The sequence below is a fragment of the Strix uralensis genome, chromosome 25 (assembly GCF_047716275.1).
Source record: "Strix uralensis isolate ZFMK-TIS-50842 chromosome 25, bStrUra1, whole genome shotgun sequence".
In the NCBI taxonomy this organism is placed as follows: Eukaryota; Metazoa; Chordata; class Aves; order Strigiformes; family Strigidae; genus Strix; species Strix uralensis.
The window spans coordinates 6,248,369-6,263,978 of NC_133996.1; the positions used below are offsets into that span (position 1 = coordinate 6,248,369).

The following is a 15,610-nucleotide window of genomic DNA, read 5'->3' on the forward strand; positions in this document are numbered from 1 at the left end:
ACAGTTTTTAAATGTTCTGATGAGCGAGGGAAGGTGCTGCCCTTTGAAGGTTTCGTTCCCAGGCTCCTGATGGGTCACGAGACACTGGCCACCCCTCCTGCCCTTCTGGCTACCATGGATTCAGGGGCCACAAGCCCGGCGGGGACATGGGGACTGCGACTGCCCCTTCCCCGAGCGTGGCCAGCCCCGGCTTGCCTGGCCGAACGTGGCTTGGGTCAGCTCCGCACGGAGCTCATGACAGCTCGGCAGTGTTAGATCCCTGGCTATTGTCTCCTGATTAATTTGCTAATTATGTTCTGCTTTTATCCAAGGGGCCTGGTGGCGGTGCGAAAATGTCAGGCAGTTGTTTATGCCCCGGGTTGCTGGCGGAGTGACAAAGGCAGGGTCCCGGAGGAGCCACATGTAAGCTGGACCTGCCGGCTCCAGCATCACCGTGTCACAGCTCCCACGGGGTCAAGAGCGAGCTGCTGCCTCTGCCACCGCCTCCCCCGGCAGCCCTGGGCCTGTCCTTTTGCCTCAGTTTTGCCCATGGTGGGAGCTGAAAGTACCCGGATCCATCTCCCTGCACGCTGCAGGGGTGGGGAGCGCTGGCACGGTGGCACTAATGCCACCACTGCCCGTGGCCACGGTCCCTGTGCCTCTGTGGGGCTGTCACCAGCGGGGGGGGCAAAGCTTCCTGCGGGCACACCCCAGCATTGCCCTCATCTACCACAGCCTCCTGCACCCCCTTCATCCCAGTTTATGGCTTACTGGGAGGCACTGGGGCTCCAGTCCCCTGGGGGAGAGGCCCCAGAGATGCGACCCCTCCTGCTGAGAAGGGGACAGGGGACGTGGCCGAGTGGCTTCCCAACATCCAACCTCTGGGTTCTCCTGCTGCGAAAACCCATCAGGTGTCGGCGCTGAACACCGCGCTCCTGCCAGCCTCAGCAGCCGAGATAACATCTCCGCTGACGGCTTCAGCCGGGCTTTCTGCAGCCCTCATGTATATTAATCGAGATGAATATTTATGCAAAGTTTCTTGCTCTTGAGCGGTTGCTCGTGTGCAGGCACGATCCAGCTACTGCCGCCGCTTTGGGCGGTGAAATGGCTCCGGTGGCCAGAGGCTGCGGGCAGCCCTGCGGTGGGAATGGGCAGGGCTGGGGGTGGGCAGGCAGGCAGGCGGGCAGGCAGGGCTGGAGGTGAGCTTGCTCCTTGCCAGGCTACTCCGGCTCGGGGAGGATCTCCCAGCACATTGTGATCCGGAGGGATTTATCCTCGCGGAAGCCCTGGGATGGAGCAGGGCTGCTTTCTGGTGCGCGGAGACCCGGAGGTGAAAATCCTGCAGGCTCCCCACTGATGTCGGTCCGACAGGTCCAGGAGGCAGCCTCCGCACCCTCACCCGGCAGAAACTCTCCCAGTTCCTCCCAGAAACTCTTCCCCAGCACACCCGGCCCAGCACCTCGAGTCCTTCACGCTGCCCTGCCTCGTGCCAAGGCATCATCTCCGCGTTGGCGCGGATGGACACGGATGGGCCCCGGTCTGTCCTTCAGCACACAAAGCGCCTGGAAAAATCAAAATGAAGATGCTGAGCTGAAATCCATCTCCCTGGGCACAGCAGCTGCGTCTGTAGGTCTGGGAGCCACTTGGGATCGGCTGTTGGCTGTGCCGCCGCGGCAGCGCTCCTCGGTTCAGAGCAAACCCCAAAGTGAAATTTATTTCAGAGCTTGTTCCTATCCTTCCTCTTCTGCTCATCGCATGGGCTTCCCTCGCTCCTTTTATTCGCTTTTCTCCCTGCCACCACTAGCAGAAAACTTCAGGTGAAGGTGCCTCGGAGGAGAGCAGCGGCCGCGGGCAGCCGGTGCGGGGCTGGTCCGTCTGTCCTGGCGATGGGCACCAAGCCACTGGTGAAGGCCCCTCTGCTGGCACTTACCTGCCTCTTCCCCTTAGAGCGGATTATCCTGCAAACTAAACTTTCCTGTTTATCACTGCTTTTGTTTTTCCACTGGAGCAATTCACGGTGAAGTTTATGGGAAGCGATTCAGACCGGCAGCTGTGGTTACCGGCTTCTCGGGGGCTGCCTTCTGCTCCTGTCTCGCCCCGTGGTTTGAGCTGAGATGCTCCTGCTAAGCCTTTCTGAAAAGCTGCTGGCTCGGGGGAGATGAGCCCCGGGGATCGGGCCCATCAGGGACCACGGGGGCTGGTTGCAGCATCCCCACACCCCCCCGGCAAGGAGCTGGACTTGTTTTCTCTTCCCTGAATCCTCATTCAGGGCCGGGCACGGGGTAGCTGCCACCTTGGTGAATCTCCCTGGTCCCTGATTTCTGTGCCAAATAAAGGGGAAATAAGAGCCCGGTGTTGGAAACACAACAGTGCCGGGTGCCTCAGGAGCTGGTGGCCGGTGGGGAGGGCTCGGCCGGTCCCTGCCTGGTGCTGGCTGTCCCGGCGCTGTCCGCGCCCGCAGCGGTGGATGCTGTTAGCCACGGCGGCAGCGCGGCATAATGATCGTGGCGGCCCCGGGGACCTTGTGTCAACCTGACGGGTTATTATTGCCTTAATGGGCAGGTCTAATTCCCATCCAGCCGGCAAAGCCCTGGTGTCACAACCTCCGCACGCGCGGGCGCTGCTCTAATTAACGCCCTGCGAGCTGCTCTGCTTGCACCCACCCCCGGCCCCCCCGTATCTGCGGGCACCGGTGAGGCCGAGAGCCCTTGTCGGTGTTTTCCCCGTGCCCCAGCAGTTCACGGGGGTGAGGAGGATGATGGGGGCTCTGGGTACTCGCACCCATCGCCAGGGAGGTGCTTTGTTTTGGCTGGGGGGTTCTCCAGCGCCTTCCCAAGCGCTGCCTGGCCCAGGGGTTTGGGGAGGGGGTGCTGAGCACCCCTCTTGCCTTGCTTTGTGCTGGGGGCACGGCCGGTGGTGGAGCACCCGCTGCGGCTGGGGGAGGTTTGCAGGGATGCAGCAGCGACAAGCAGCTACAGAGAGCACCCAGTTGTCCTGGTAACAGTGGGTGCCTCCGGCTCCCGCAGCTCGGCCCCCCCCTACATCGCTGGAGCCCTCCAGCCCCTCCTTGTCCCCCCTGGGGCAGAGGAGAGTTTTGGGGACGTCGCAGCAGGGAGCCTCGGGCAGGGGGGTGAGGCAGTGGCTGGAAGTGACCCCCTCGCTGGAAGCGCAGCAGCAGGCACAGGGTGGGGGTGTGGGACCTGCACGACCACGGAGCGTGGCCAGGCCTGGTGGCACGGGGGCTCTTGCAGGAAGGAGCGGTGCCAACCAGGCTGTGCCACAGCCGGCACCAGCGTCGGGGCAGAGCCCATGGGCAACATGCAGGCAGCGCATCCCATATCGCATCCCGTATCGCATCCCCTATTGCATCCCCTATCGCATCCCCTATGGCATCCCCTATCGCATCTCCTATTGCATCCCCTATCGCATCCCCTATGGCATCCCTTATCACATCCCCTATCGCATCCCCTATCGCATCCCTTATCACATCCCCTATCACATCCCCTATTGCATCCCGTATCGCATCCCGTATCGCATCCCCTATCGCATCCCCTATCGCATCCCCTATCGCATCCCTTATCACATCCCCTATTGCGCCCCACGTTGCTCGCAGGGCAGCGGTAGCTGGTGCCAAGCGAAGCGTTTGGAAAATTTGGAAGTAATTTCAAGCACGCAGACCTATTCGGCGGCGGGAGCAAAGACCTGGCGGGAAGCAGAGAGCGTGACCCAGAGCGCCGGGGGTTTGGGATCGTCCTCCTGCCGAGCTGCGGCCGCTGCCATGAGCTGTATTTACAGAGACTGGTTCCTGGAGTAGCCGCCTTAAGACGGAGCTAACGATGCTTTTCTCTCTGGGATAAAGAACAGCCCAAAAAGCCGGTGTGCTTGCTCCCAGCCCTGCCCCAGAGGGGACACCGGTTGGGCACCCACAGGACTGGGACAAGGGAATGGAGGGAAGAAGCTGAATTGCACAAAGGTCTCGGCTGGACACGACCCTGCACTTCCAGCCGGGCTGGATGAGGGCTGGCGCTGAGCCCCAGGGTGCTGAGCAGTGGTGCCGGTGGTGCCTCCTGCTACCAGGTTTCTGTCTCCTGGATGGAGGCTGCAAGGGGTCACCCGGAGATCTGTGCCCCCCCCCCGGGGCTGAGCACAGCGCACACAGCGCCGGGCAGGATGCGGCTGGCGGAGGTGGAGGGGTGGGCAATGGGAACACGCTGGGCTGCTCCCCCAGAGGGGCCGGGCCGCATCCTGCTGGGGTCCTGGCTGCGGGGCTGGGGCTCAGTGGCTGGGACACCCCCTCCCCTCCAAACCAGAGCTCCCTGTGCTCCTGGTGGGCTCTGCCCGGGGCAGGAGCCGGGCTCTGGGCCAGCTGCTCAGTTGCCCGTGGGCCACCAAGACGCACAGGTTGATCCCACCTGCACACGGCGTTCACGTGTGAAACTGCAGCTCTGCAGCTGCCCCCCCTCCACCACTGTGGCTCTGGGGGGGGTCTGATGTCCCTTGCGTCACACACGCTCGTGCCACGTTCGTGCAACCCCAGGGTGTGCCGGCCCCATTTCTCATCCGGTGCTGATGCTCCAGGAGCCCCCACAGCCCCCCCAACCCCCGCTGCACCCCTGCACAAGCCAGGCCGAGGCCTGCACACGCGTGTGCCCCGCGGCGGCTGGCAGGGAGCACGTGTACCCTGCACCGGCGTGTCCCACGCACACGCGTGTGCACGCTACAGCACCCACCGTCGGGCACGCGTGCGCTGCCCACGCAGCAGCACCCACACCCCCCCCACCCCGGGGGGCCACTGGTGGTGAACCACGCAGCCACAGCCCACCAACCCATTCACGCGTGTGCGGGCACACGCGTGTAACCTCTGAGCACACTCCCCCCGCCCCCTCCCCAAGCAGGACCACAACCCCCGTGTCCGTGTGCCCACCACATCCCCCCCCCCGCCTCCATCTCACAGGCCCCCCCACCCCTCCCAGCGCTGCAGCATCCCGGGGGTCACCTTCCCCCCACCCCGGGGGCGGTGCAGGAGGAAGGGGGGGATCCCCCACATCCCCCCCTCTCCCCCCCCGGTGCCCCCCCCCCCCCCCCCGCCGCTGTCACACCGCCCCGCTCCCGGCGCACGCAGCAAGTGCCCGAGCGGCGCGCACCGCCCCCTCCCCCGCCCCCCCCCCCTCCAACCACCCCCCCCCATCATCATCATCATCATCATCATCCCCCCTCCCCCCTTCCCCGCCGCCACCGGGGCCCGGCGCGTCGCGCGCCCGCTCCCGGCCCCGCGCGCCGCCGCGCTCCCCCGGGCGCGCCCGGGTACCGGCTGCCGCCGCCGCCGCCGCTCGGGGATGGCCATCCCGCTGCACGCCGCGCCGCGCCGGGGCCACACGCGCTGCTGACGGAGCGCAGGTAAGGGCGGCGGCGGGGGGGGGGAAGCGGGGACCCCCCCCCACCCTCCGGTGCGCCGACACCCCCGCTCCGGTGCACCGATTCCCGCTCCCCCCCCCCCCAAACGCCGGTGTACCGATCCCCCCCCCCCCCCCAACCGGTGAACCGATGCCCCCCCGCCTTCAGTGCACCGATTCCCCCCCCCCGCCGCCCCTTCCCGGTGCACCGAGCCCCGAGGTTCGGTGCGTTCCGCTCCCCCCCCCCCCCCCCATCTCCGCGGCGCAGCGGGGGCGGCAGCTCGCCGGGGATGCGGGATGCGGCGGCCGGTGCTGCCGGTTGGCACAGCCCCGGTTCCGCCGTGCCACCCCCCCCTCCTCCTCCCTCCGCCATCGCGCCCCCCCCTCCCCTTCCACCCCCACCCCCCCGGCCAACTTTCCTGCCCCGGGGAGTTGCAGCCGCGCTACCGGGGGTTCCCGGTGCCCGGTACGGGCAGCGGCACCCTCGCGGCGGCCCCGGCCCTGCCTGGAAGTTACACGGGGCTGCGGCGGCGGCGGGGTCGGTACCGGGGCTGGCTGCGAGCGGTGGGCATGCCCGGGGCTGCCGGTCCCCCCCCCGTGGGTACTGCCGGTCCCTCCCCGTGGGTGCTGCCGGTCGCCCTCCAGGGCTGCCGGTCCTCCTCGGGGACTACCGGTCCTCTTCAGGGGCTGCGGGTCCCTCCCGGGGCTGCGGGTCCACCCCGGCGTGGGTGCTGCCGGTCCCCCCCCGGGGCTGCAGGTCCTCCTCGGGGTCTACCGGTCCTCTTCAGGGGCTGCCGCTCCCCCCCCCCCGGGGCTGCTGGTCCCCGCCGTGGGTGCCGGTGACCACCCCCCCGGAGGTGCTAGTGTCCCCTCCACCCCCCAAGCAGTGCCAGGGCTCCGGCAGCCCCACGGTGGGGGGGCTACATGCATGTCGGTGGGCACATGTGTGTTACCGGACACACGTGTGGCACCGCGGTGCCGTGGGGTGTCGTACAACAAGGCCACGGGCACTCGGTGTGGCCACATGTGTGTTGCCAGCCCGACCCGTGTGGGTGCCCGGGGGGGGGAGGTGTGTGCGTTGGTTCCCCCCCCAAACCCCGGGGAACCGACCCGCAGCGGGGGCGCGGGGGCCGGCGTGTTGGTGGAGGTTTCACAGCTTCTCCCCTGCGTGGGGTTTTGTTCGGTGCCAGTGTGGAGGGGCCGCGGGGGGAGCCTCGGTGCCACGGGGATCGTGGGCGTGCAGCGAGGGCACACGTGGGCACCCAGCGTGTGCCGGCGCGGGCACGTGCAGCGCGCAGGTGGCAACCGGATCTGGAGGGGGGAATGGGGTTGGGGAGGGGGGTGTGGGGGGAGCCATCTCCCTCCCCAGGGGCCCTGCGAGCCCCGGGGTTCACAGCGGGTGCCACGTGTGTTGCACACACACACACACGCGTGTGCCCACACGGGTCACTTGTTGAGGCACGGGGGAGATTTTCCGCAGCCCCGGCCGGGGCGGAGGGTGCGTTGCGTATGGCGGGGGGGGGTCAGTGCTGGGGGCTCGTGGCAGCGCAGCGTGTGAACAACCCCTTCGCTTTTCTAGGTCACGTCACTGCTGCCCGCGCGGGACGGGGTTGGCAACCGGGGCCACCGGTGACGTGGGGAGGTGGCCCCGGGGTGGTCCAGTTGGGTTGTGGTAGAGAGTGTGGCTGGGGCGTGCGTGGAGCTGGCGGCGGGGGGCTGGCGCTGAGCCGAGCTGCTGGGAGAGCTCCTGGGGGGGCACCGGGGCGATTATTTGGGACCGACCTCTCCACCCTGTCCCTGACGTTGAAGGTGGCGGCGGCTGAGCCGAGGAGGGCTCGTGGGGAGGGAGCCGGGTCATGGGGCTCGCACTGGGCTGTTGTCACCATCACCTGGCTGCCCCCCAGTTGCCCTCACCGGGGGGGTCGGTGCCCTGTTTCCCAGCGGGGTTCGTTACCAGCGGCACAGACAGTGGCAGACGCTGGAGTGGCCGTGGGGCAGTGCCAGCCCCTCTGTGCCGGAACCCGGCGCCTGGCAGCAGCTCCTCTTCGAGGCCTGCCCGGTTGTTTGTCAAGCCTTGTCACCAGACCCTGCTTTGATCCAAGGAGTTTGCATGAAGCCGGGATCCTACAAATTTGGTCTGTGCTGGAAAGAAAATGGATACGGAGCTGGCACCGCCGGCGGCTCGCTCTCCAACCGGCAGCTGCGTGGCAGAGGTGCTCTGGCGCTGCCTGGGACACGCTGCCCGCTCTTCCCGGCTACCTCCAGCTCTTCCCAGCTGCCTCCAGCTCTTCCCGACACCTCGAAGAACCTCCGGCAGTGCAGCTCTTCTGCCCGGTGTGACACCTCTGCGGTGCCGGTGACGGGCGTTGGGCCGGGGGTGCCCGACTCTTCCCGGAGAGCTGCGGGTGGGCTCTGGCCTCCCTGGCGGGCTCGTGGGGTGTGGGGGGTCCTGCCCTGGCCCCAACCTCCCACCGTGGGAATTGTTTTCCTTCGCCTGGGCTGTTCCCTTCGCTGCCGAGTCCCTTGTGCTTCAGGCAGGATGAGGGCTGCAAGATGGGCTCCCTGTGCCCCCCATGCCCGGAGGAAGATGATGGACGGACAGATAGACGGACGCACAGGCTGCAGGACGAGCTGTTAGCCCCGGTCCAACCCCTGCACAGCCCTCGGGGCTGGGCTGCTGCAACGCCTCAACGCTTCTCCATGGGAATTTGGGCCGAGGCCCTGCAAACTCATTTCCTACTCCAGAGCCGTCCTCTAATGGGGACAGGGCTGGCTCTGGGCCACCCGGTTCGGTTGCCAAACATCAAAGGCTCCGTAGCTCCTTGGTGCTCGCCAGGGCCATCGCGGCCCCCCCGCTCTCATCCCGTCTGTTCGTTCTTGATGTCCTCCAAGAGCGGGATGGAGCCAGGCCCCTGCTTCTCCTCGGGGCACCTCGGAAGCTCCCGGCGGATCTGGGTCTGGCTGAGATGGCAGGTTACAAAAAAAAACCCCAAAACCCTCCGGCGTGAGCACACATCCAAGCTGCCATCCCTGCGACTCGGCGCCCCGCTTTGGCGCCCTCCTGGGGCTCTCAGCCCCCCTGTCCCTTTGCAGGATGGTGCTGATGGAGAAGCGGGAGCCGCATCCCGGGGCTGAGGAAACTACTCGGAGGAGGCCGTGGGAGAGCGGTGGGAGCAGCTGCGGCTGCTGCAGCCCCTGCGGGTGCCCTGCTGCAGGGGGGGGGGCTCCCCTCCAGGGACCCCCGCAGCCACAGAGGGGGAGGCAGCACACGCTGTTCCCTGGCAGAGCGTAATCCCTAATCCCAGTGGAGATTTCACTGTGCTGTCTCTCGGCCTTGCTTTTGGAGTGGAGTTTTACCAACAGCAGTTAAGTAAAATAAATAAAAAGGCCTGTGCTTGCCAGTGCTCGCGAGGCTGAGCCAGTGATTGGCAAAGCGGCACCATTAATTACAGCTCGGCGCGGCTGCCAGCCTGCCTGCTTCAGGAAAGGTGGTGGCAGCGCGCCGGGGAAGCCAGAGGGAGAGGGGGAGTGCGGGGAAGGGGGAGCTGTGGGAGCACCGAAGGGGGGGAAACGTGGTCCCAAGCACTGGGAGGGGGGGATTGTGCCGCGGCGGGTGGAAGCAGCACGGATCCCCCTCTCCCCGCCGAGTGCCCACGCGTGCGCACGCATGTGCGTGCCTGCGCCTCGCGGGAAGCCGTGGGGTTTTTGGGGAGGGTGGAGGGCTGAAGGCTGTGATCTCCGTGGAGTTCCTTTCGCCTGGTGATGCTCACAGCGTTAATTAGTCGGTGGGGAGGCTGGGCCGGTGCTGCCAAGGGCAGGGGATTGGTGCTGGGGGTCCCTCGTGCCAGGAGGACGGGCGCAGAGCGGCGAGGGCTGGGCGCGGAGGTGGCGGAGGCGGCTTTGAAGTTCCCGGATGCCTTTGAAGCGCCAGTGAAGATCCTGGAAATTGGAGGGTCGCGGACTCCCCCGGCGGGGAGAGCTCGTTAGCGGCGCTTTGTTTGTCAGCCTCACCTCAGGGCAGGCAGGGATGTGCTCCCATGGGATGGAGCCCGTTTCGTGGGCACATGGCCGTGCCGTGCCGTGCCGTGCCGTGCCGTGCCGTGCTGTGCCGCCGGCCAGCCTGCCCCTCCCCAGATGCCGTTGCCTTTCAGCAGGGAGCGAGACCATTCCCACCATGGTTCAACACCCAGGACCGCTCGGCCCTTCCTTACCCTCGTGCCTTTGTCCCGAGCCATCCTCATGTTGGGAATTCTCACGGATCGTGTATTTGCTACAGCCTATTAAAAGAACAGTCAGGTTAAAAACCGTGTCTCTCAAAACCCAAATCTCCTTTACTTTGCTATTAATCGTTTCTCAAATTATTAATGCCAGCAGGGCTTAGTGCCACCTGTTTATCACTTTTGGGGCTGGTTGGTTGTTTTTGGCCTTGCCTGGCGGGAGAGAAGTGGCCGTGGCCAAGCAGGATCGTGATGGTCAGGAGCCGGCCCCCGCCGTGCCGGGAGGATGGAGCTGGACCAGGTCCATGCCGAAATCCCCGTTCAGGCGAAGCAGCTTCAGAGAAACAACCTGTTTGTGCGGCATGAGCAGGGCTGGTGTGGAACAGTGCCTCCTCCTGCCGTGCTGTGAGGGAGAGGAGAGCCCTGGTGGGATCCTGCTGGGTACCGGAGCCAGGAGGGACGCGATGGCAGCGATGGAGAGGGACCGTGCTCCAAGGGCTGAGCCCGGGATGTCGCTTCCGCGCCGTCGCTTCCCAGCTCTGTGATGGCTCTTTAAAAGCTTCAATTAAAAACCCACCCCCTTCCCGGCGCCCGGGCGGGGAACAAAGGCGAATGGAAGGGGCTGGATCGGGCGAGCGTGCCAGCCTGTGCCAGCCGTGCTCCGGGTGCCATCCCCGTCCCCGGGGAGCAGCGCCCGCTCCTGCAGCAGCCCAGCCAGGCGGTTGGGTGCGGCGGGTCCCCGGGGGCAGCCAGCGTCCCCCCCATCCACACACGGTGCCGGGATGCGGACGCCGGTGCCAGGTGGTTTTTTTCCGCGTGGAGCGAGGCCGTTCCAGAGGGGCGATGGGTGACGGGGCCGTGCCCTGGCACCATGGTGAGGCCGGGCTCACCCTCGCCGGAGCACACGGTTGGTGACGCTGCAGGGTGTGAGATCCTCGCTGCGGTGCCAGGGTGACGGTGGCCCCTCCTCGAGCTGTCCAGCATCTCCCGCTGGGTGACTCGCTGCCCCAGATGTTAAATATCTTCTCGGGCCCAGCTTGCAGCTCAGTGAAATATTTTCACTGCAGCAGCAACAGCGAGCGCTGCAGGGAGCAGGGCTGGTGCTGAACGAGCTCTGTCAGATTTGATCTGCTCTGAGCGAGCCCCGGCCTTCAGTAGCAGCCACGGCGCGGTGTGGGGATGGGTTTTTGGGGTGGGGGGGAGGCTCCCTGTGGTCCAGAGCATGCGGGTGTTGCACGGCGCCGTGTTTAAAACACGAGGAGCCCGGAGAGGCGCAGCGGCGGGCGCTTGGCCGTGCTGAGCTTTGCAACGGGCGGTTTGCCCCGGCAGCAGCCGCACAGGCCGGCCGGGCACCGCCGGGAGCCGGGCAGGAGGGATGGGAGGCTGGCGATGCCGGAGCTTCCCCCCTCGCTGCTCCCGGGCGAGGGAAGCAAGCACCATCTTGTGTCCCTGCCAGGCTGCGGGAGCCCCAGGAGCTCGCTGCAGAGCGGCAGCGTGTCCCTGCCTGACCTCCTCCTCCACCTCTTCCTCCTCCTCTTCCTTCCGTCTCCGGCTCTCCCGGAGCAGCGGAGGGCTCTGGCTCTCCGGGGGACCCCAAGTCCTTGCTGGGTGCTTGAAGAGCATCAGCAGGGGGTGCCTGTGGGGGTCCCCACTCTGGCTGCCCCTTGGCTTCTCACTGCTGCTGCCGCGGGTGCAGGGGGGGAGTTTCCTATTGAATTCTGATTCCCCAGGGCCTCCCGGGAGTGGAAGTGGCTGCAGAAAAGTGGGGTTTTCTTTTGCCCCCGATCTCCCTGCTTGCACTGAGGGGGTCCTGGCTGGATCTAGCCCCAGGCCTGGCTGCTCCTGTGGGCTCCATCCCAGCCCCTTTCTCCCCAGGCCTGCGTGCTGCAGGCAGGGGCCGGCTGCCGGCACCGAGCCCCCGCGCTGCCGGGGTGGCGGGAGCCAGCGCCAGCCTGTTGCATGAGAGCCGGGTTATTTTTAGCTCTCTAATATGCCCGTTGTGGCTTCGGCGCAGGCTCGGCCGAGGCTCAGGCTCCCTCCCCGATGAGCTGGGTACCGTCCCCCAGTACCCGGGCCTCGCCCAGGGATGATTTAGGAGCAGGAAATGTTGTTTGGGGGTGGAGAAGAGCATCCCTGTGTCATTCCGAGTGCTCGGCATCCCCCACGCGTGGCTGAGATGGAGGGGAGCGGAGTCCTGGGTGATTTTGGAAAGCAACCTCTGGAATGGCATCTGTCCCCTGCGGCCACCTCCTGAATGTCCCCCGCCATCCCTAGGGCTGTCCCCTCACCGCTGCTGCCCCTAGGCACAGGTTCACCCAGCTGAATGGTGCCAACACGTGTGCGGTGGCCTCAGCCTCTGTAGAGCCACACTCCGGTCCCACTTAATAAGGCCACTGCGTGCATTATTTTATTAATGAGTTATTAAAAAGCTATCCACGGCGATGCTGCTGCATCCCTGGCATGGTGTCCAAGAAATACGTACTTCAATGATTGCTTGCCCTGTGCCAGGCTCTCACAGCAGGTGGGGGGGACACTAACACTGTTGGGGTGCTCGTGCACCCCCAGCACATCGCCCGAACTCTGCTGAGCCTGTCCCCACAGTGCTCGGGCTACCAGCAATAGCTACGAAGCTTTTTATAGCCCCGTCTGGGCAGAAGCTGTTCAGTGGCTCCTTGCCCAGCTTGTGCTTGGCCGGCTCTGGCGGGTGAGCTGAGGGCAGGGAGGGTCACCGTTCTGGTGGTTTTGGGGTAAAGCCCCTGGTCCATGCTGCATGTTCCCCAGCGTGGGGGCTGCCTTGGCACAGCCTGGGGAGTGGGGCAGGGGTCTACCATGGCTGTCCCCGCCGCCGCAAGCTGGCAGCTGGGGACACAGACCAGCTGGGATGCTGCTCCTGTACTGGCCAGGGCTGGGTGCTGGGTGCTGACCCCTCCCCGTACCAGCTCCATACTGGGAGGAGCGGGGAGCGTGCCGTGGCATGCCTCCCGGTAAGCATCTGTCTGTCTGTCTATCTGTCTGTCTCTCCCCCAGGGCAAATGCCATAGGATGACCGCTGCTGGTCCCCTCTTACTGGCTGTGATATCGTCTCTCCTGTGGCTCACGCGGGGCTTCGACCCGGCTCCCAGCGCCTGCTCCGCTCTGGCCTCTGGTGTCCTCTACGGCTCCTTCTCCCTCAAGGACCTCTTCCCCACCATCTCCTCTGGCTGCTCCTGGACCCTGGAGAACCCCGACCCCACCAAGTACTCGCTCTACCTCCGCTTCAACCGGGAGGAGCAGGTCTGCACCCACTTCTCGCCCATGGTGCTGCCACTCGACCACTACCTGGCCAACTACACCTGCGACCCCCGCGGCGAGGCCGCCAGCCCCCTGCCCGCCCACCAGCGGCCAGAGGAGGAAGAGGAGGAGGAGGAAGCCGAGCTGGAGCTGTGCGAGGGCGCGGGGCCCTTCACCTTCCTCCATTTCGATAAGAACTTTGTGCAGCTTTGCCTGGCGGCCGAGCCCGAGGCGGCCCCCCGCCTCCTGGCCCCCCAAGCCCTGGAGTTTCGTTTCGTGGAGGTGCTGCTCATCAACAACAACAACTCCAGCCAGTTCACCTGCAGCGTGCTCTGCCGCTGGCTCGAGGAGTGTCTGCAGGCGCCCGGCGCCCGCCGCTGCGGCTTCACCCACGCCGGCTGCAGCTGCCAGGCGGAAAACCCGCCGGCACCCCGGCGCAACGGCACCCGGCACGCCGCCCGCACGCCCGCCCCACCGCCCGCCGCCGCCGACTGCTGCCCCACCGACCTGCATTCTGCGAATGCCGATGATTTCGATCTGCCCGAGGTCCCGCACGGTGAGTGGGGTGCGAGGGGGAACCCCAGGGAGGGACCCCCTGCTCCGTGTGTGCTTCCCAGGGGTGCTGTGCACGGAGCAGGGATGTGATGTGATGGGTGAATCCTGCCCGTGCACACGCTCCGGGGCGGGAGGGTGTGAATTGGGTGCTGTGCACGGAGCACAGAGGCCGGGCAATGGATAAATCCTGCCCCTGCACTCTCCCCGGGGTGGGAGGGCACAAATCAGGTGCTGTGCATGGAGCAGGGAAACCATGCAAAGGATGAATCCTGCCCATGCACGCTCCCTGGGGCAGGAGGGTGTGAAGTGGGTGCTGTGCACAGAGCAGGGAAGCTGTGCAAAGGGTGAATCCTGCCCATGAATGCTTCCCACAGCAGGAGGGTGCAAATCGGGCACAGTGCCTGGGGCAGGGAGGCTGGGCAATGGATAAATCCTGCCCATGCACGCTCCCCAGGGCAGGAGGACACAAATCAGGTGCTGTGCACAGAGCAGGGAGGCTGGGCAATGGATAAATCCTGCCCATGCGCGCTCCCCAGGGCAGGAGGACACAAATCAGGTGCTGTGCACAGAGCAGAGAAGCTGGGCAATGGATAAATCCTGACCGTACATGCTCCCTGGGGTGGGAGAGCACAAACAAGGTGCTGTGCATGGAGCAGAGAGGCTGGGCAATGGATAAATCCTGCCCGTGCACGCTCCCTGGGGCAGGAGGATACATACTGGGTGCTGTGCACGGAGCAGGGAAGCTGTACAAAGTGCAAATGCGAAGAGCGATGGCCAGGCTCAGCCGAGCTGCAGCTTGCTCTGCCCTTGCCGCGGTCCAGCCGGCCCTGTTAGCCCCTCTCCCTGCCACGCTGGCCCCGGCTGTGTGCCACGGGGGCTCTGGCACAGCCTGCGTGGCCCCAGGGCCTGGCTCGCCACCTCCCCGGCACAGGGCTGCTGCGAGCCCAACTGCGAGCCCAGAGCAGGAGCCCTATCCCTCTGCATTGGTGGAGACGTGGAAAACAATTTACAGGTAAAATGACCCTTTCCCGTGGCAAATTACCCTTGACTGCTGCAGCCCGGGCGCTTGTTATTCCAGGCAGGATGTCACGGCACGGCGGCACGGCACGGCCGGGCTATTAACCAGGCGGAATGAAGCCATTTGCTCGTTACGGAATTGCAGGAACCTCGAGCGAAGATAAAGCAGCCGTGCTCGCCCGGGCCCCGGGCACCAGGGTCAGGCCGCTCGTGGCAGGGAGCCGCCTCGCCCCAGCGCTCCCTTCGCCCGTGGGGGATCTCTGCTGGGCCCAGCGAGGGGATGTAGGGGTTTGGGAGCACATCTGGCCAGATGTTCCCCCTGCGCCAGCCCGGGGTGATGCACGGGGAGGAGCAACCCCCAACGTAGCTGTGTGGAGTCTTTATCCAGCAGATTAGGTGGTGGTGATGAGCTGTGGGTACATGTATAATTTCACTGGGCTTTAGCATTTATTTCAGGAGCTAAATGTCATTATGGGCAGATCCCCCGACTAAATCCCTGGTCCGTTACAGCTGCAGGGTTATAAATCGCCTCATCCCAAGGGGAGCTGCTTGAGCTGATTTTATATTTTTTTTGTCTTCCTTTTTTTTTCCCTTTAAATGCAACTCCGCGTGGACAATTAAGAGCTCAGTGCCAGGTTCAGGTGCCATCCCCAAGGCCGGCCTGGCTGACCCGCTGCTGTGGGGGCTGCCACCCGCCCGAGCAGGGCTGCAGGATTGCCCAGCCCCTCGTTTCTCGAGGAGATTCTGCACCTCCCGACCTTCCCACGGCTGCTTTGGTGGGGGTTAGTAACATCGAGCAGGGCTCAAAGAGAAGATGCTGGGCTGGGTGCTGGAGAGGGGGGTCCCCACAGACCCGCCACGCTCGGTCACCGAGCTGCCCGCCACCTCTCCGCCAACCGGCTGCGATGGCGAGAGCGTCAACTCCCGCTCCTTCCCCAAATTACTTTTGACATTCAATTAAAACCTGGAGGCGCCTGGAGGTACAATGTTATTGCGGTGCCGGAACCGCAAGGGTAATGCGCTGCCTCGGCCGCCCCGCACGCCGTGCCGCCGCCAGCCGCCTTCGCCTGCCTCGCTGGGCCGCGCTGCGGGGCTGTGGGAGCACAGAGCGCCCTTCATGGCAGCGAAGGGGGGGTCCCGGGCTCCCACCTGGCCTCCCCCCAGCACCCCGCGGGGTGG

General features: G+C 65.6%; 1 protein-coding gene and 1 long non-coding RNA gene across 6 annotated transcripts in view; one reads left to right on the top strand and one right to left on the bottom strand.

Moving 5' to 3' along the window:
• Positions 1-5,256: 5,256 nt before the first annotated feature.
• ADGRB2 (adhesion G protein-coupled receptor B2) overlaps positions 5,257-15,610 on the top strand; it is a 28,777-nt gene continuing 18,423 nt past the window's right edge. For 4 of the 5 annotated variants that reach the window (XM_074894266.1, XM_074894268.1, XM_074894269.1 and 1 more), the window contains exons 1-2: positions 9,938-10,496; positions 12,617-13,415. In XM_074894266.1, the coding sequence (XP_074750367.1) occupies positions 10,461-10,496; positions 12,617-13,415 (835 nt within the window). In that variant the 5' untranslated portion in view covers positions 9,938-10,460. Of the gene's footprint in view, positions 5,377-9,937; positions 10,497-12,616; positions 13,416-15,610 lie in introns of those variants that run through there. The other variant, XM_074894267.1, reaches the window with a different exon arrangement.
• LOC141954590 (uncharacterized) lies at positions 8,685-10,119 on the bottom strand. The gene is made up of 3 exons (XR_012632213.1): positions 10,035-10,119; positions 9,803-9,938; positions 8,685-9,649 (listed from the first exon to the last, which is right to left on the bottom strand). It is a non-coding gene; the product is annotated as an uncharacterized LOC141954590 (long non-coding RNA).